This window comes from Symphodus melops (assembly GCF_947650265.1).
Source record: "Symphodus melops genome assembly, chromosome: 22".
Classification (NCBI taxonomy): Eukaryota; Metazoa; Chordata; class Actinopteri; order Labriformes; family Labridae; genus Symphodus; species Symphodus melops.
In genome coordinates, this window is record NC_136712.1 from 5,331,588 (window position 1) to 5,353,100 (window position 21,513).

Below are 21,513 nucleotides of genomic sequence, written 5' to 3' on the forward strand. Positions count from 1 at the left end.
TGTCTGTCTGTCTGTCTGTCTGTCTGTCTGTCTGTCTGTCTGTGTGTTTCCAGAGAGAAGTCCCTGACAGTGCACGTTAGGCTTCTTGATAAAAGTATCAACAGGTCTGCATATGATCAGAGGCTAACTATGATTTTGTTACAACTATTTTATCTTGTTTTAATCAAATGAAATACATTTGAAATAGATTCTTATAACTTTTTTTAAAAAAAATTTAAATGAAGCAAAACTTCTGGTGTGGAGGGTGATGACCACTTCCACTAACTCCCTTTGTTTAATGTGTTACTCTTTAGGTTAAGGCCTGCAGCCAGTTAGCTTACGTAGCGTAGCATAACGACTGGAGAAGAAAGGAGTTGACCCTTTTTTGTCCTACATGTAAAAAAAGTGCTATATAAATAAAGATGATTGATTTCACCCAGCAGCATATATAAAGTTTGATAATTAACATGTCATATCCTGTTTGTTTAACCTTTCAAAATAAGAAGAATGAATCGCTTTATTCATGGAAATGTGCTGGAGTGTTTTACGACACCAGTCCAGGAAGTTGGTGTGTCAGAAAGATCACTAACTGTAAATCTTGTATCATTTCCTTTTTTTTTTTTTTAAATGAAGAAATGAAATGTGTATTTCATTTGTGAGCTTTAGACTTCCTGTCAGGTGATGTTACCTTCAGATAGAGCCACACTGTCGTTACCTGCAGTGGCGTTTACATCCGCCTGAAAATAAGGGAAACACTTTGACATGTATGGCCTATGTGTCCCTCACCCTGATGGCGGCCTTGTTGCAGCCCACGCGGTTGATGGCGAGCCAGGTGGGCAGGTCCAGCAGGCTCTGGAGAACCTCCTCATCCAGCTCCAGGTTGGTGAGCTGGCCCTCGCCCTTCAGCGTGCTCAGGTTGATCTTGTCCGGGGACAGATTCTTTGCAAACCTGAAGAGACACAGAAGAGAAAAGCAGCTTCGTGAGCGCTGGCAGTAATTATAGAAACGGGGTCTTTAGCGTCAGACCGGGCCAAACGAACCCCGACTGTCAGCTTTGTGATTAAGATGAGAAGAGAGGGGCGACTTTCCAATTCAATGTGGCTTTTTAAAGAGTTAGCCACCAATATCTGGCAGTACTGTTCACCCAAGAGACACATTTTTAAACAAACAAAAACCAATCATTTCTAAATTAACTTTACTGGGGAACAAAACGTCCATCTTTATAAATAAATACTCAAAAATAATATTCCAGGTGTACGCTTTTTTTTTTGTTGAAGCTTTCTAGTTACCGTATTTCTTTGATTTATTTCCATAGCTGAGCACACAGATAGAATACGAGGTTGAATACTATTAAATGGCTTCATCATCATTCAGGATATTTGCTGTTTGTGAGGTTACAGACTTGCTGCATGATAACGTCTATTCCTTATTCCAACAGTGAGCCAGCATTGATTCCATGACCTCTGTGTGTTTGGTCTGTTAGCTCTTTAGCTTCAGTAAACAGGCTTGAACATCCAAAGTCAATGTCCATGAGTAAAGTGTTTTCACAGTTAGGTTATTGGTTAATAGTTAGCAGAGCGTCGTCATGCTAACATGCTTTATCGAGCCGTGTGTCTCGGCTTCTCAGCAGAGCAGAATTCCTGAAAAAACAGGTAGCGTATTGATTGAAAAAAAAAAGAAACACTGCAGGTAGCTTTCAGACACACACATGCAGTATACTGTGAGCGGGCTTAATCTTGTTAGCATGCTAATCTGTCAAACACTTACAGAATGTTATCTGTGAAGGGGGCCGGATCAAAGCTCAAAGTGACACACATTACTGACAGACAGACCTGACGGTTTTACATCTACGTCCCACATCCCGACAACTTCCTCCCATTTTAACTAGTCCAACGTATCCGTAGCTTTTCCATTTGTGTTGACATATTAGCCTTTTTTTAAATGGCTAATATTCTGACCAAATACTTTAAGCTGGTACCGGAGAGCGCTGTGGCTCAGTCATTGACTGTTAAGAAACATGGACGATGCATCTCCAGCTCCCAAAAAAGGACAACGTGACAGGTACCGCCATATTGCTCGTTTGGTTTCTCTGCTAACCAAAACACACAGTTAACTTTTATCAGATGGTTAATATAGCTCACAGCAGAAGAGGTTTTTGTATCAGACACTCAGCCTGATCATTATAAAGAACCTCAATGATGCATGGTATGCTGTATCAACCATCAGGGGATGTGGATGTGTTCAGTAGTGTTGAGTAGTAGATGGACACTATTTCCCTCTGATGAGAATAAAATGCCTTTCCCCCCCCAAGACCAGTTTCCTGTAAGATATCAGAGACTGGCGACGGCTGGCTGTGGGGCAACTCAGGATACTTGATATTCCTTGGCCGACAAAAGCTTTTTGTTCGTGTGAGTGGATTGCAGGAGAAACATCGAGGGTGTGCCGCCGACGCTCCGCATCTACTGTACGGTGTGACACAAACTTTGTCCACTGAGCCACACTGTGATTCAGCTGCCTACGCTTTGAATGATTCAGTCAGTCAAGATTCCTTCTTCTTTTTCTACCCAACACCTTCTCCTGGCAGAGTCTCGTCTAACTCAAATGTCCCTGTGAATTATTCAGCGGCAGCGGCAGACATCAGAAACGCATGCTTGGCGCAGTGGAAACAAGAAATGAGGACATCAAAAAAAACAAAACAAAAAAAACACACACAAAAGAGATCTCTCAGACAGGTGCTCTAATGGCCATAAATAAACCCAAAAAGTTTAAAGAACAGCCAGTGGAGTGTCTTTCTAGCAGTATAAGCAGTGAAATATTCATCCCTGCTGCTGATCAAGTATCAAGCAGCTACCCGGCCGACTTCTCTCACTCCCTCACTCCTCATCTGTCTCCCTCGGGTCTCCTCTTGCTTCCTCTCCCGTTCTTCCAGAGTCATAAATAAACCAACACTGTAATCAAACAATATGCTGCTCATCAGCTATTTCAACACTGAGGGAGGGAGGCCGCGGATGCTAAAGAAGCTAAATTACACACAGGGGTTTGGACTTATTACTGAGAACAGCAGCAAGAGGCATGCATGGGGGTATGGAGTTCTTGCTCTTTCATCTCGTCTGCCTTCCTTCCAGTCAGCAGGCTCGAGATCACCCCGACAAATCCAGGCCAGTAAAGAGATTAGGACCCGCCTCAGGCCGCTGGCGACTGGAAACACAAAGTTAGGCACTAAACAGGACCATTCGTTCTGGAAACGTTTTTCATTTGGTTTGTGAAGAACAAATAAAAGCACATCTGCAAAAAAAATGTAAAAAAATAAAAAATCAGTGAGTCAAGACGTTTTTCTTTTCCCAAACCACGAATGGAAATGGAAAAAAGACTGAACACAAAGAGACTCTCTGCTCTTTCCTGCTCTGACGGTGCATTTGTGGTGCAGCTTGATGACATCACCGCAAGAACTGGACAGAGAGAGAGAGAGAGAGAGAGAGAGAGAGAGCGAGACAACTAAGCATATTTTAGCAACCGCTGCCACATGAACAGAGATATGATAAAGAAGGAAACGAGGTAGAAATGAAAGATGAGAGAAATACAAAGAAGGAGGTTTCCTAAGGGTGCTCCTCTGAGGTTTAAAGACTGAGGTTTTTCTGGCTTGACTTGGCTCGACAACAAAAAAAACAAAAAAAATAGAGAATGTGACTTTTTAAATCGGCCTCTAAATCCTTTGTGAGTCCATTCAGTGTCGGCAGGAGGGTGTAATGAGCCAGCTGAGGAGGGGAAAAAAAAAGAAAGCCTGACAAGTCTTTTTTTAGTGAGGCTGGCAGACCTTACTGGGCATCAGGTCGATTCAAGGAGCAAATTAAAGACAGACAGTCACACTCAAAAGCTTGAAAACATTTGAGAGAAAAAGAGACAATCCAATTAAGGAAATGAGATGAGAAAGGCGTCAATAAAACTCAGCTAATCTTCATGAATGTTGAGACTTTGACATGAAGAAAACTTTACAAATGGAACTGATTGATTGTTCAAAAAAAAAAAAAAAGAGTGTATTTGCTGTCTTTCCTCGGCCGCTCTTCTGTTGTGAGGACTGAAGCACTGCGGTGTTTGGAGGCGGACTGCCTGCAGTGTGGGCGAGCTGGTAAATCAAAAGGAAACCCCAAACAACACCGGCTAAAAATAACAAACACATTCATCCACGAGTGTGAACCATTCCGAGTTAGCGGCGGACGCTATCTGCTTGACATCCATCAATAATGGTCTTTAGGTGCCTTCTGATGTCTCACCTTTTATAATCCTTCAAAGAAGCACAACATTATATGTTTCATCAGGAGGGATAACTTTGATTTATTAACAGCTGAAAAACTTGCAAACCAGGGGGAAAAAAACACCTCCACACAGAGGCATCAGTGAAGGCAACGACTCAGTGACACTCAGGCGAGCTGTCAAAAGTGAAGTGACTTCATACTGGCAGAGGTGGAACGCCCCAGAGATCTGGAATATGCATAAAGGTTCGAGTGAAGGAGAAAACAATCCCGAGACCTCTGTGACGCTGCCGCAGAGGACGTCAGGGCCTGGAGGGACAAATGTCGCTCTCTATCACACACTCACAAAACACACACACAGAGAAAGAAGTGTTTCACAGCTTCACGCCGATGAGACACCCACAGCCAGGCACTCAGTCGTGACTCATGCCGTAATAGCCTTCCCACCAGTGAGCGACAACACTGGGGAAGAGTGGAGATCATCTCTGTGGTGCATCATAACGCAGCTACTGCAGGGTGGAGGGAGAGGGAGAGGGAGAGAGAGAGAGAGAGAGAGAGAGAGAGAGCTGGGTCATGATGACAAACTCAGAGAGGAGATGTGGAGTCATCTCTCACACACCACAATGGCACTGACTCTTCACTGACGGACGAGTTATACACTGTGTGCTCACAATGGATGGCTCGTTTCCAATCCCTCCGAGGCATCAGAGTTGAAAATGGCTCCAGAAGCCGAGCAGTCTCCTCTGTCATTAAATGTAATGGATGAAAATCTTGTGGGAATAGATGTGGGTTCGAAAGAGTTCCGGGAAAAAAAAAAAAAAAAAAAAAGGAGAAGGGAAGCTCCTCAGTCAGTGAATCAAACCACAGACTACCATGGAACACAATGAGTTTCATTAAGCGCGCAGAGTAAAGTTCAATCTTTATTTGTATAGTGTCAATTCATAACAGGCGTTATCTCGAGACACTTTACAAAAAGCAGGTAAAGGACCTTGCTGTTTGTCTGTTAACATTAACGAAAGAGCAGGTAACAAGACAACGCTCATTGTTATGTTTACAAAAAGCAGGTAAAGGACCTTACTTATGGCTATATTACAAGAGCCCAGCTTAATCCGTCATAGCGTGGCAAGAAAAAACTTCCTTTTAACAGGCAGAAATCTTCAGCAGACCCGGGCTCATGACGGAACAGCCATCTGCAGGTGGCAAAGGTATTAATGTCATCACCCCGTTGCCTGCTTCGTTTGCACACCTCACTCACGCGGACTTCATGCTAATAATAAAATAAACTATAGGACTGTGGGGGAGACGTTTTTTTTCGTCAACACTCGTCTTTGCCGGACGCAGCAGGTCAGGTCAGAACTTGGGGCTGCAAGCTGAGCTGCTGCCAGCTTGTTCGTGAGCGTCAGGCTGGTTCTTTTGGGTTATGATTCCTCACGTGATCAGCACACTCCGCCAAGAGCTTAGCTATTTAATGCTAACAGTGCTGCTACTTCAAAACGTCCTCGAACAAAGAGATCATGAAGGGTGAGGTCGGAGTTCAGACTTTTAAACGTAGAATCAGTTGAAGCTTGACACTGAAGAGACAAATTAAATTCTTCTGACAGAAATGCTGCACTGCATCATCTTCAACACATGATGTCGAATCCATGAAGGGAGGGAAACGGACGACTGAACCCTCAGTGCTGCATGTTCAAAATGAGGTGTGGAGTGAGAGAGGCTGCGTCTGAGCCAGCGAGCATGTGACCTCCCAACTTAACCCCAAACAGCACCTCACATACCAGCCTGACAGTGAAACTCACGTCGGAGGTCCCGAGCCCTTTTTTTTTTTTTTATTAGAGGGTGGTGATTATCTTCTCGCTCTGTGAAAGCACGTCCATCATCAGCTTGCTTTGAGCTAATGTAAAAAAATATATATATCTCAAAGTATTTCAAGACCCTTCTCCTTGACGCGGGATGTGAATCGTGCTTTTCTTCAACCTGAAACATTCTTGTGCCGTGGCGGTCTCGTGACACTTCTTAGCAGAGGCTCCATCTGCAGTCAGGGTGGAGCGGGCTCGTTTTGAAACCCTCGCGCGGCTTCAACGACGGGCATGTGCGCCAACATGAGTTCCTGCGTGATCACTCTGGGGACGTTTAAGGGAGGACTGAACTTTCACCGTTGATTCTATCGAAACACGAAGAAGACCAAAGAAAGAAAAGAGTTGATAAATGCATCGCAGGCTCATTGAATTGAGGATTAACAAAATAGATGATGAAAAGAAAGACATGCGGGACGATTAAGAAGATGAAATAACTGATATCCTGGGGAAGAAAGTCAACCCATGTGCTAAATAGGTCTTGCATAATGTGGGAGTTTTAGCTTTTCTCAGCTTTAAACCTCAAAAGTGAAACATCTCTGGATTATAAGGAAGATAATTCAGCTCTGGGAACGGCTCTTGAGAGGCCATCTGGGGAGCTGGTTTTGTTTGTCACAAGAGCTGCTGCCATTCAAGCAAACTGCTTCCTATGACACCTGTGTTTCAGCTCCATGTCCGCGCTCTTACCTCACAGGTCTCTGTGAAATCTCTCTCTTTGGGTAAACTGCGTACTGTAGGCAGAATGTGACCTTACTATGTGTGTAACAGGATCTGATTCTGTCTGGCTGAGGGCCTGGCTCCTGTCGATAATCTAAACCAGACAGACACACTCCATGTCATCAAATAGTCCCAGGAGGTTTCCCAACTGCGATCTACTGAACGGCACTTTGACAAAACTCTCTCAAAGTAGAGAATGAAGCTCGATCAAATGCGCGCACAAAAACCCAAGTGTCCCCGTCGAGTAATGCTCGGAGCCGAACACCACGCATCTTCTTACGGGCCGCGGTGGACACAAAAGGCCCTCTCAACTAGCTTCATATGTCCTGCATGCTTCAGTGAACTTGTCTCGGCCAGAGAAGGAGCAGCCACTGCAGACAAATGTGAGTCGATGAACTGTAAAGCCTCCTCACTGGACACACACACACACAGACGATATTGGGCAGACGTGTGTCCTCTGCTTCAGTTCAGCATGGAGGCTAACATCCCATGTTGACACCCACAACATAACCAGGAGCTGTGTAAGCACGCCTACAATGTGTGTGTGTCTGTGTGTGTGTTGTTAGAAGTACAAACTGCTCCTGGCTGATCATCCTCGCACACAGTCACCACAGTTAAATGTGTTTGAATGTATGGATTTTATCGATGACATCAGCCCCTTTTAACAACGCCGTCACCATGCAGCGACAAGATTGGCTGCACTGTCACACAGGCCAACTCCCGCTCCGCTCCGCTCCGCGCCTGCACCAATCACGCGATCAGACTGTGTCCCCTGAAGGCAGATGACGTCACAACTCCTAAGGTCATTTTCTGTCACTGTTGATGCTAATGCTGCTGAGGGCATGCACAGTCATCTGCAAACACACACACACACACACACACACACACACACAGAGAGCACAAAGAAACACATACACATACACACACACTAGGACAATGAAGGGCATGCTGATCACAGCCCAAAGCTCAGGCAATGCAAATCTTACCAGTGGCGTTGTGTAAGAGTGTGAAGGACAAAACAATGCCAGACACGATACAGGTATCAACCAGCGAGTGACTAATTATACATCACGACTGAGTCAGCGCAAAGTATTTCTCTCGCCTTTATGATAAACTGTACACAAACCGGTCCATCTAAATACTCAACACTTGCTTTTCAAGTGCTTAAACAATCCCTTTAAATTAAACGGGACAGCTGTCATTCAATGTGGGCGCTGCTGTCCATGTTTGAGTGTGAAATAAGGCCACTCTCTTCCTCTGCGTGACAGAAGAACTACGGATGTGAATGGTGCTCTATAACAGGTCGTTAGCAGGTTAGTGCTTTAAGTGGAATCCAGTTCTCTCCCCTGGAACAAAACAAGGAAGTAGTCCATTGAACGGCTCTTGAGAGGCAGTGGAAAAATAAATAAATAATGCATGTAAAGCAAGCTGAATGCTGCCCCATCACAGCAAGACATTAAAAATATGAAAATAAATAAATGGAGCCTCACACAGCAAGTGGTCGCTCCATAAAACACATCCTGGAGGGATACTGGACTCAGCTGTCTCGAGGTGAACAAAATGCTGTCAAATAGATGTATTGAAGCTGACATAACATCTCTCTCTGCAGATTAATGCAAACACTTCCACTACAGATACAAACGGTCAGATCAGCCTTGATTTCAGCTCTTCAATAAGACTATGTAACTCACTGGACAAGAACTTAAGCCTTATGAAAACGTGCAACAACAACAACAACAAAAAACACCTTTCTAATTCAAATTTGCTTTATTTTGATGTATTGTGGTATTTTTCTGTTTAATGAACATCACTCCACCTCTAATGAAAGTACTAAGTAAATTAATCTGTATATAATGATAGGAGGCACATAGTTGATCAAAACAAACAAGACATTGCAATCTTATTTAAATCTCAGTTAAGTGTACCTCCAAGTTTAAATATTTGTTTGTTCGCTTAGCCTTGACTGGAGGATCTTTTAGCCTGTAGGGTGGAAGGCTGTGATTGCCTCTGCAAACCACTCGACAGGTTCAACCTGCTAAAAAAACAGGTATGGAGGGATTAGCCTTCCACGAGCTAACCCCCAGTGTTAGCAGTTAGCTGCCTAGCCAACGTCTCAGGTCAGCGGGGGTTACATTGACTGACAGTCGGACAGGCGGTGTTTACAATGGTTTCGTTTATCAAACATGAGGAGGAGATGTGGACGGTGACTATAGCATTTGGCTGTCGTCTCGCTCGGGACTTAAACGTCGTGTAGCAAGCTCTCGTGAGTTTGACAGTTGCCTGCTAACGTTGCTAAGGAGGACTGACCTGGAGAGATGCTTCAGGATCTGCTTCTTGATGAGCCCAGCCATAGTCGCACAAATTAAAAAGATATCCGAGCTGCCTCCGGGTGTCTCTCTCTCTCTCTTCCAGGCTAATACGGCTATCCTAGCTTTCCCCAATCAAAGGGAATTGAGTCCAATGGGTTTTTTTTTTGTTTTTTTAGAGCTTAAACACTCAGCTCAAATGTTAAACCCTCCGTGTCAGTCTTCATCATAACGGTGATCCCGCGTCGTCCTCACGGAGAAGAAGAGGGAGCGACGAGGCGGCATTAAAACACGTCCGAGTGACAGCCGGACTCAGCTCCACACAAAGCACATCACGTTAGGCCATTTTTAATGCAGATAAACTGACAAAAGCGCCAAGCCGGTTCAGGTCTCTGCAATAACACACACTGAACACCTGGACAGCGCAGACAGCAGCGTCTGTTGTCACAGCGTCTGGGCGGGGCGTCATGGTGCATTCATGGTTGGCTCGGAATAAACGCTTTTCCTCTACGTGGAGAGTTATTCTTCTTCTGCTTGGTATTACTGGAGGTTTTAATCTTTAATTTCAAGATACCGCCACCTACCGGATTATTAAGGCAATACATCCATCGTCCACCCTTCTCATATGACGTGTACATGGTTGACTTTATAGCCTCCATGTCCATAGCATTTAAGATAAGATAATCCTTTATTCATCTCGTAGATGAAGAAGTTTACTGTTACAGCAGCAGATGTAAGTCTGTATTAACACTGTCATGCACACAGTGCATATAAGGATGGACTGTTATTGCACATTTTGGCCCATAAATTATTACTGCAATGCAAATCAAATTAAAAATACAAATAAGATCAGGTGACAATGTGACATCCTTTAACACTATTATTGCACAAGAGGTAGGAGTGAATTGTCCAGTTTGTGGGTATGTTTTATGATCTACTGGGAGCAGGCTTGGTTAAACAGTCTGACTGCAGCAGGAAGGAAAGACATGCGGTATCTCTTGTTCAGCGAAGCCTGTCACTGAAGGAGATGCCCAGTGTTTATTGGTTTTAGTTGAACATATTTGCTATTTAATTGGATGAACTCATCATTGTTATCATGCTGCTTTTAGCACTCTGTGTCAATCTTGATTGTCACAGTAATCTTCATTTTATTGTTTCGTGTCAGTCACTGTGGTTATTATAAAAATGGCTCCACTCAGAGTGTGTCCAATTATAGGACTACTTATCAAACAGAGGAAGTATGTAATATAATACAAACCTGCTTCATACAAAGGTCTGGTACCTTCTTCAGTTCTGGAAAAATAAAATCTCCAGTAAATTAATCTGGGGGGAGTCTACAAAACGTCCAGTAGGTGGCAGTACGGTCTTAAAAACAGTAGCATATTGCTCTTGCTCGTTGACACTACTTCCGGTGTCTCAACAGTAGTTGAAGATATAAATGTATGTCTTACCATGTGTGTGTTGCCTTATGTTTTAATGTGTGTTTTAATCTAAAACATTTATACTTTTACCCATCAAAGTAGAAAAAAATACATAATTTATAAAAATCTGATTTTAATTTTTGCCGAGTATCTAAGCAGGGATGTGGCCCCCATAAGATATTGTGTGACCCTTAACCACACTTCCACTTTACTTATGAGCCATTGAAAAGATTTACACAAACTGAAACTTTGTGTTAAACCCTGGGGATCAATTACCACATAGACAGCCTCATATTTTAAGTAAGTCTAAGTAATGTCTAAAGTCATAATTATTTTTACTGACGTCAAACAATTCACACAATAAGGTATAGCCTTGGAAAGAACTGTATTTCATCTGTGACTAAATAGTCTGTTCTATACTTTCTGTGTGTAGAAGACTATATTGATGTAGCAACTAAAATACATTTTTACAAATCAAAAATACAAGCAAAACAAATCTCAAAAACTAGAAACTCAACTTAATAAGCAAAAGAAGAAAAAAAACACTCAATATGGCTAGACCAAAGACCGAGGGAACAAAACCTGTAAGAATAAATGCAGCTGAGAGGAAACAGAAAAGAAAGCAGCCAAAAAAGAAAAGAAACAAATAAAGCCTTAACAAGTAATAACAAAACATAGGAGTAAAAGCCATTAACAAAAGAAAACCAGTACAAAGAAGTTAGAGAAATAAAATTACTGATATTAATGACTAAATAAGAGACAGGCAAAGAAGGGGATAGTGTTCTAAGCCTAGTTATATATTGGGTATATTGAGTACTGCATATTAAAAAAGTGCTTTTCCTGTGCCAAAGCCACAGAGAAAAAACTTTCTGTTCCTTTTTTTGAAGCTCCAACTTGTCCTCCCTCAACTCCCACAAAGTTGAAAGTCCACACACACAGCCATTTCTAGCTCTGACTGACAAAATGAAGCTGAGTAATGCTAGCAATCTAAGCATCTTATACATTCAGTGTTCCCTGCCCACCCTTGAGAGAGATTTTCCCTGGAATTTCACTGCATTGGACTTGAACCGTGAACCCTAACATAGTCTGGGCAGCAGTCCTAATCACTTCACCACCATGCTGCTTCTGCACGCTGGCTTTTTTAAGGGCTGTTTACTTACCAGAACATTAAGGAAGTTGAAAATCCTGGTCGACACTCCAGTGGGAGAAAGTCAGAAAACCTGGGTTTTATAAGAAGCTGAGACAGTAAGTAAGTAGAGTGTAAGAAAAAGGATAACATGTACTATAATAATTAAGCGAGAACAAAAATGCAATAAATAAACATACTTATGTAAAACAGTAACAAATTAAGATTAGGTTTGGTCAAAGTTCATTACCCTTAAGAAGATGCTATATGGGGTTTATGTTCTGTTCCAGAATAAGGGTTGTTATGGAAAATTTTACTCTATGTACTATATGCGTTGTACGAAGGTATCATAGAATCTGTCATATAAAATGTATCTGAAATATCTTAGAATACTACATGCACAGCTTATTGGGTCTTTTGTTTTCCATCATTTCGTTCCCTTTATTCTGTTTCTCACCGTTTGTACAAGTGGGAAGAGTCACCCAGGCTCTTTCTCACTAGACTCCATCTCCTTCTCAGCCTTGGGAGATGGTAAATAGTCATGTAGTCTCTTTTCTCACACTTGGGAATAGATTGTGCCGTGCCATGTGGGCAGTGGCTCTATGTGGCGTGATGGGGAAGTGCTCTGTGTAGTGTGATGGAAATGTATAAGTTTTCATGTTTGCCTTTTCTCGGGGCCTCTTGCTCTCCTCACCGTGTGAGAGAGGGGTCTTCAAATGCTTATTTTGCCTTCGAATAAATGTTCATTGAGACCAGGTCGATCTTGGGGTTCTTTTCTGAATAGATCTTCTCACTCTTTATTTTCACTCTTTGGTAATGGGAAAAATTCCACAACAGGGTCAAAATCATAACCCACACTCCACATGGAGAAAATAAGTACACTAACAATATGCACAGAAAGGCTTTGGTCAAGATTGAATCACAGAGCCTGTGTTAACCACCACACCAACAAGCCGTGCTGAACCATTTCCTTTTAGGAACACTCTCCTGCCATCCTTGACAAGTAAGGCAATCCTTTTAGGAAGTGGTTCAGCATAAAACATGGGGACAGTTGCTTATCCTCTGAGCTAAGTCGTTGCCCTTTTTAGAGTACATTATTTAGATCATAATTTATTTTAGTGTTGTATAACTGTGAGGTAGAAGTAGTAATGGATGACCTGGAGTCATTTTATATTACAGGCACATTTTTACACATCAACACTGCAGGATGTTTAGGAGAAGCCCACACTCTGTATCAGTTGAATCAAAATCAACATACTACTTCCTGTTTAACGTTTCCCTGACTGGTTTATGTCATTGACCCTGACAAGTGTAACCATAACACTCTCCTGCCATCCTTGACAAGTAAGGCAATTAAAAATGGATCTTCTCATCTGACATTACAGACAAAGTGTATTTAAGTATCCCATTGGGGCCCAAGGCAGTCAGTCCCACTCTTACCTTCACTACAACCCCAATGCTCAGCCCTAAACCTCTCAGCTGAATCATCACACTCTCAGACAAAGAGCCAAATTGCATTTGGAAACGTTTTGTGTTGTGCACACAATACATTTTAAAACAATGCATGACTAATAAATGAAGAGGTATGCTGTTGAGAAGTTTAAATGCTCCATTTACCAGTGGATTTACTTGTTTGAAAGCCAGATAAGTTGTCTTTGTACAGAAAGCCTAGACAAGAAAGACTTTATGTACTTCACATTTACCCTTTAAACTGAAAAAAGTGTCTTGTTTTACAGATGAGGCTCCATTGTATACATTTTAATCGTATCCAGATGTTGAGTTTATGAAATGATGTAATTAAGAAACAGAAGCATAAAATTGCAAATTAGTTACATGCTGGTTTGAGGAATGGCAACCACACACGCAAAGAGGTCATATCAGGCAAGTTTCAAGCTGCTGCTTTGTGAGAGCTTGAGGCGTTGCATTGCATTACAACCTGACACACTGAGCTCGTTATGAGTCAATCACTTCTGTATATAAAAAATCTTCAACTCATACTTTAGTAAAAGTCTTTCAAACAAGCTGCTACACTTCTTCAACCCGTCAGACAGACAGAGAAGAAATGTGTCTACTGGGGAAGGGCTTAATGGGGGATTTAGTGTCGCTCCACTGAGTTTTTGGCAACGTAAGGGCACAACACTAGAACACAAAGCCAAATCCCAGGCACACTGTGCTTTTAAGGAATGCCCCTATTATGGGTCAGCTTAAAGAATGCTTAATCACACATCTCACTTTCTATTTCAGATACTTTTACCATTTAATTGTTGCTCTATTTCAACCTTGCTCATTGTTCTCTCTGTTCACTCTACCCTTCTCCGTCCTGTATCTCCCGCTTCCCCAGTTTCCAGGTCTCTGACTAATAAAAGGAAGTTGTTTTTTTTTTGCAATTTTACAAAATGTCACTGCTCTATCGTAACATGTCTTGTCTCTTGTTCTGAATTTGCGATACAAATAAAGATTAATTGACATTTGTTTTGGAAAGCACTAAAAAACAAGGACTTTTGATTTGAAGGTCAAATTTGTGTTGTTTCTAAATGCAGCTTTGGCACTTCGACTGGGAAGAAAACACAACACACACAAATAAGCCAAAATCTGTGTGGAGGGAACAAGTGCTGAACAGGACTCGAGGGGGGAGCAACAACCACAAGTAGAGGTACTTGTGGGAGTTCTTTTTAAAAGGCACTTGCGAAGCCTTAGCGCGTGGAGCACACCCATGTGTGTTATACTGCCCTTCAGGCGTGGAGACGGCAAACACAAAGCAAAACAAACAGAGGGCTGTCATGAATGGGAACTTTTTTTTATTAATTTTGAAAAATACCAAGGATTTAGAAACTTTCACAGTGCCATTTCCCACCATGTGATCATCGAGAGAAATAAGATTCATTTGCTCATTCAATAGAAAAACATTGTCACTAATGAGCATTAAGCCACTAAAGATAGATCGAGCTGGACAGATAATATTCACAACAGGAGCTACACATTCTGGTACTTTCTGTGGCTTTGAAATGCTACCGTCATTTTGAAAGAACAGGTAAAAAAAGGAAATCTTTAGAGTTGATGTTGTACCCAGGGTGTTCAGGGCGAGGACTCTAGCCTCGCTTTGACTGTCTTTTAATCATCAAATGTCATTTTGAAAAACCCCAACGAGACAACAGAGGTGCTTTGAGTCACCACTGAATCTGCCCAGTCAACCAGTTTGATAATGATCAAGATAATCTGCTAAACGCTCTGATCATTGATGTCTCTACATGTTTCAGAAAAAATATGGTTTTTTTTAACTTGTTTCTCAATGACTCAGACAATTATTCAAACAAAAAAAGACCAAGTTTTTACTTGTTTTTGTTTCTCTTAGGATTTTTTTATGAAGGACATCTTATGTGGTAATTATTTAGGGAACATAAATTTACATTTTACTGTCCATCTCTAACAGGTCTCCCTATGCTCAGTTCCAACATGATTCCTTTCAAAACAAAGAGTAAATACATACAAAACTAAACCTGAAAAAACATCATAATCGAGTGCAAATATGTTAATCAGTAGTGCATTACTCATCACATTTGTAGTTACTTGAACACGTTTAGCTGCAACACTGTTTGACAGTCGATAATGGGCGACAGAGCTGAACAAACAGAGACATGCCGAGGCTCAAGGAAGCCAAACATGTCCAGCAGGTTAGACGGACTTAAGGATTATTGAGCAGTCCTGTATTATTAAAGTCTCACAGCGTGTAAATCCATCACCAGTGTATCAAGCATGTCCATCAAGCCACCATGTTGATGATTTTCCCTCATGAGCCAATGTTTTTGGTCACAGACGATCCTCTCGGCTGGTTATCCAAGGAGACTTGCCCCTGCGTGTGGTAGTCAAGTCTCAAGATGTTTTGACTGTCCTGGACGTACATCAGACCACCAAAGGAGTCCATTATTCCATAAAAGACTGCAAGGACACTCAGAGCTGTTCCAATGAAGTACATCTTAAGGATTGCTGCTACCATGGCTCCCGTGGTGAAGAAAGACTGAATGCAAAAGAAGAAGAGAGATCATTTTTTTAAAGATTAGTTGAAATGAAGTGTTTGTTTTGTTATTTTTTCTCAAGAAAGTCTGGCAACCCTATTATTTTTCTTTTAGTCACATGAATAAATAAGTTTGGTCTATTTTTAAATTACTTAAAACGTATTTCAGATCGAGACTGATAAAATCAAAATGACTCTAGTAAGGAAGCTACAGTTACCAGTCCACATCAACAGGAAGAGCAGAGTTATTGGTGCCTTTAAATGTTGTTGGAAATGTAAAAAACTGAGATGACAAGCAAGTGAAAACCATCCCGATTTATGTTGTCGTTTTGCTTTTGTCACCCTTAGTAACAGCCAAACCACAACATTTGTAATAAGAGTTAATGCAATGTTTCATAATCTTATTTCTGCAACTGGCTGGGTGACAAATGAACACTTAAAAATCTTCAAACTGAACTGCGTTTCCTTCGAAAAGGAACCTGGAGGCAGAAACGAAGTGTCGAAGGACCACATGGCTTTTTGGGGAAGCAAACCACGAGACACCACAGCATGAATTATATATTGTCATTTCTACTTTTTCACAGAACTGCAAATTCGTCTATGCGGGTAGAGTAAAACTCACCAGGCGACCAGGTTATCTGTTGTGTCTCTCTTTCTGATTCTCTTGGAGCTGAAGCTGCTTCCAACAACAAACAACGCAGTCTTGAGAAATCCTCCACATGTGACGGTCGGTGACAATTTTCAGAAGGTTTCTTCTTTGCAATCGTTAAAACAAAGATCTTCATCCAAGAACAGCTGAAGTCCCCCAGTTACAGTGTGTGTGTGTGTGGCTCTCTCTCGCTCTCTCTCTCTCTCTCTCTCTCTCTCTTACTCTCTCTCTCTCCTGCTGCTGCTTCTGTGAGAGCGACTCAAGCTGTTCTTCATTAACGTCGTGTAATCGTGACGTCACGTGGTCGCAGCGTTTTAGTCAACAGTCCACTTCCTGTACCTTCAAAGTAGTTTGACAAGAGAGTTCAGGGGATTTCCATTGGGCATATGTTTATGCTGGGGTTAGAGTTTCAGTCAAAGAATTGTATTTAATCTGTTTCAAACTAACCTCAATCCTTCAGATTTGACAGATACAAGTCATTGAATGTTCTCAGACAGGTTATACCCCTATTATACAGTATGTGTAGCCATGTTCAACAATTTAGCCATATCAATGGATGTTGTGCAAGTAATCGTAATTTAAACTTATGTTGCCTTTCTTAAGTTGCAAAGCTGGTCTTTAACAAGAAAACTACTGTAGTATAAAAAGTTATAAAGTTTTAAAAGCCTTTGTTTTTTCAAAAAAGAAAGGACCATTCTCATCTGAAACTTTGGTTGAAGGTTGGGAGTTAAAAATAGTGAGCATCCTAGCATGATTCATACAATTTCTTGTGTAAATACAATCTTCATTTCTTGAGAAAACACCTTCTGGGCCTATTACTTTTTGATATCTGAAACCTTGTAATGAATTTCATTCCACCATCGCTCGCTAATGCACTGACTTTTGCATTAAACTATCCTAGTTCTAAAGAGTGGCAACAAAAAAATGACAGTCTGATGACTGTCGAGTAGAATAAATTTGTCTGTCCGGAGAGAACAACTGTTTACAGTATAAAGTATTTCTGGAAGAGCTATAAGTAAGATGATATTCAGACAATATAGCCGATGTATTCAATTCCTTATTTTGTATCTTTCATACAGTGATTTCTTCTGTCAGGCTCATACAGTAAGTTAATGTATGAAGATACCAAAATGTGTTGAGAAACATTTGTGACGTATGTTCTCTTTGAGTTACTGATAAAAATGATACAACACACAAACACACACCTTAATGGACTCGCTCAGACCTGTTCCTTTTCCACCAACGTGTAGGAAAACTTGTGGTCTATCACAGCACCAAAGTAAATAAATATCAACAGGATGTCCGGTTTATTTAAGCGTCAGACTCTGGGTTTTCACTTTGGAAAATTCCCATACAGAAAAATAAGCAAAGCATGGTGAACGCTGTTCTTGTCTTTTATATCAGACATGAAGTCACTTCCCCCTGAGGCCCTGGCTGTGTTTCTGAGGAAACTCCAGCAGAGAGAAAAAAACATGACAATATTTAACAGTTGGGAAAATTGGCCAGACTTATGGCTGACTCTGAAATCAACACCAAACATGTGGCATAAAAGTAAAACAGCTATCAAATTTACTTTCAGTTTTACATGCTTTTTCCGGTCACAAGATATGTATGACAAAAAAAAAAAAAAGTGAGGTATGTGCAACATCTTATTAATGCAGACACATCTCAACAGATGGGAATGAGAATATTGTTACCAAATATTAGTTCCAGTGAGTCAGGTCTAATGATTAAAGGTTGAGTTGTGTAAACAGGATCTGCAACTTGAACTTTTCACAATCTGCATTATATGTTCACTCCCCAGGTACAAATGGAAAGGCAGCCAAAAATTCAGATTACATATGCACATTCAATCCTTTTGTTCACTTCACGTCCTGGGTTTAAAACAACTTATTCTGAAGGAGAAATAATCGCTCCTTAATCAGCTTTAATCACAGACTATCTTTATGCAACCGGTAATCACTGAAAGGTCAGGACAACAATGGGACACAAAAGAGAGGCCCACCTTCTGACTGTTAGTGGCTATTTCATAAACAACTGGCAAAGTCCAGAGAAGAGGTAATGAAATGTCCAGAGTTTCCCTTTCAGGTTGTTTCACTGAATCGAGAACCTGACAGAGAAGAGCAGTAGATACAGAACGAGGCCCTTGAATCAGTGACAAAGACAACTTATGAAATCTCCAAACTGTACCCTGGATCACAAAATGAGTAATATCACCTTTGATGTAACCATTTGATATAGCATGAGGGGTTTCAACATGGCAGTAAATGCACTTGAACAAATCACAATACCATATGATGATACAATAAGATGTGTACGATACGATCCCATGCGATATGATAACAAACCCTAAAATACAATATGATACAATGATACCTAGCGTAGCATAGCATAGGATGATATGATACGATATAATACCTTACCATACTATGATATGAATGAGATGAAAGGACATATTGGCGTGTCCTTTCACATATTGATGCACCAGTCACTCAGGGGTCACACAGAGGGTCACTGTTATTTCTTTCTTCATTTAACACGGTATGAGGACTCTCACAGCAAAGGCCCAGTCATCTGTGTTCACAAAAGAACATCTGAAACAACCGGCTGGACTGCATCCTCAGATCTCAGAAAACAAAGGAAAGAAGGGTGTCAACAGATCTTTGATGTAATTTGGACTGAGGCCATTAAGAGCTTTCATTGGGTCAGTTGAATTTTGTAAGAAGTTCTTTACTTTCATGCTTTGAACAGCTTTATTTCTGATTTATCCTTTTTTTCTCAGTGAAGACGATGAATTGAAATGTTATAAAATGGCAAGGCATCAAACCGAAAGAAATCAGGTCATCAATAAAAAGATTGTGTTTCAAGATGTTTGACTGAGACTGAGCAAATAAAAACATATCCAACTGTATAATTGTCACTGCAGTGCCGAGTGAAGCGATATGAAGCTTTTGACTTCCTCTGTGTAGGTGTTAAATATATTATTACACGAGAAACACGAAGAGATCTGAACCTTTAGAAATCCCTGACTCAGGAAAAGTATAAAGTATAAGTGCAATGAAACATTGTACCACTAGATGTCAGTGTATGATATTGAAGAACTCTAAGTCTGACATGGCTCCTGCTTCGAGCCATTACTCTTGCTTTTAAGCGACTTACTTCAATAGGAGGTACAAAGTAACATGTTGGGCTTTGACTATACCTTAAACTGTAAATGTATACTTCATCATATTACACTTTCTTAAAACAATCAGCCTTTTGCATATAGTTACTGAGTGAAGATAAACTAATAACAAAACACATATCTATTCAACTAGCCTAAACAACAAGAGGACCCAGAAAATAAGGCAACTACACTGAAATGGAATTCAGGCATCATTCATTTTTATTAATTTCACCTGTTTTGCAGTCCTATCTGACATGTGTTATCCTAAAGAATTCTGTTTTATTGTAAGTCAGCACATTTGACAGCACATTTGAAATATGTATTCGGTATGTTATATAGAATTTTTCAATAACTTAAAAACTGGAGCACTGGTTGGTTGTGTACTGTACATGAGGCTTTGATGAATCATCACCGATGTTCTTTGTACATGAGTTAAGTGTATGACCGGGTACATGCACAGAGGACAGGCGATAGTCGCTGACAGAGGCCAAACTCCAGATGTTGAAATATTTACTTCATACTGTAAAATTCTACTACTACTACATTTGTTGATTCATAAAAAGTGACACTGGCTTTATTCAACCCATTTTCTTTTTTGTATGAAAAGTATGAAAGTAATATTTAAAGATCTGCAGCTGTCACATTAAAATAAATCTATAAAGGCAAAATGAATAAATAAATAATTGTTTTTAGAAATTATATTTTACCCTTTTATTTCAGTACAGTTCTTGTACTGTAATCCTTAAAAAGAGGCGTGCACCCTTTCATATTTGTGTGACTTAATATTAGTTGCAGCTTTGGAAGTGGTTTGGAATGATACATTTTATGATATAATCAGTAGATCACCTACACACACACACACACGCACGCACACACAAATACGCATTCTGAAACCGGTTGGGAATGGTTACCCTTGTGCTGAATCTCATGACTCTGATTTGTCTCAGGCAGTCAATGAGTGTCCACACTGTGCACATGACGTTCATAATGATTAATACAATTGAACGATGGGGAAAAGCATAGCCTGAGGACATGCACATGAGAGTTGAGAAGTGCTTTCAACCATTATGACTATTTAATAAGTGTAGGTTGCGTCATTTTAAGAGGAAGCAGCAACCTTAATTCAGTGTACTTTGTTTTATAAGGCAGATGTTGTTTGTCATCCGCATTGTGTAGGGTAAGGGCTTGCCGTTACCATGTGTTTACGATGAATGGAAGTAGTAAGTTGGAAACTTCTTAAAGCCTCAGAGCACAGGCTAAGAGGATTTTCCATCTTAACTACTTGCCAACTGTCACAAACAGCCAGTCACCTGGAGGTGATCCCTCTGATGAGAGTGACTACCCTTGTGTGTGTGTGTGTGTGGAGAGGGAATCCTCTCCACTAAGGTTGATACACATTTCAAACAAAAAAAACAACTATTAAATTGATTTAAAAACATGCATTCTGTAAATGTACATCCAACTAAAAATCATTTTCGGATGCAGACGAGAACAGAGGGGACAGAGCTGTGTGTTAAAACAGACTACTGGGAACATCCTTTCAAAGGAAACCTTTCCAAACCCAGTAATTATGTAATGCTCAAACACTTTGGTGCAAAATTCCCTCTGCAGCTTCAAAGAACAAGTACATGTTATGTTAGTGTGGGTCTAACCTTGGACTCTGACTTTTTTCAGAGAGCATGTACACCAGAGCCTATTTTTATACAAACCCAATGTGTGTTGCCTCTTTCATTGACTTTAGATCAGAAACTAAGATGTATGACGAAGCCTGCATACAGGATAACAATCTACTGGTCTGAATGGCTAAATATATTATTCAGGTTTGGTATCAGGCCACAGCGGACATGCATTCACACATTTTATTGACTCCGTCCTCCTGCGATAATGAGGAATTTCCGTTTATTTCTCAAGATCTTGACATACTTAATTCTTATTCCCAGAGTTGCAAAGGCACAAAAAACATTGAAATAGGCTAAATTTGTTAGTGTGGGAAATGGCAATGTGGCATGTGTTGGTCAAGCACAGTGACCAACA

The 21,513-nt window shown here is 40.8% G+C and overlaps 1 protein-coding gene and 1 long non-coding RNA gene across 5 annotated transcripts in view; both read right to left on the minus strand.

Annotated features, from left to right (window-relative positions):
* bltp3b (bridge-like lipid transfer protein family member 3B) overlaps window positions 1–9,600 on the minus strand; it is a 27,048-nt gene extending 17,448 nt beyond the window's left edge. For 3 of the 4 annotated variants that reach the window (XM_079335791.1, XM_079335790.1, XM_079335789.1), the window contains exons 1-2: window positions 9,107–9,599; window positions 766–928 (exon numbers count right to left, since the gene is read on the minus strand). In XM_079335791.1, the coding sequence (XP_079191917.1) occupies window positions 766–928; window positions 9,107–9,150 (207 nt within the window). In that variant the 5' untranslated portion in view covers window positions 9,151–9,599. Of the gene's footprint in view, window positions 1–765; window positions 929–9,106 lie in introns of all 4 variants that reach the window. The other variant, XM_079335788.1, reaches the window with a different exon arrangement.
* Window positions 9,601–14,430: 4,830 nt separating this feature from the next.
* Window positions 14,431–16,621, minus strand: LOC306818295. The gene is made up of 2 exons (XR_013778156.1): window positions 16,287–16,621; window positions 14,431–15,667 (listed from the first exon to the last, which is right to left on the minus strand). It is a non-coding gene; the product is annotated as an uncharacterized lncRNA (long non-coding RNA).
* Between the last annotated feature and the right edge of the window lie 4,892 nt (window positions 16,622–21,513).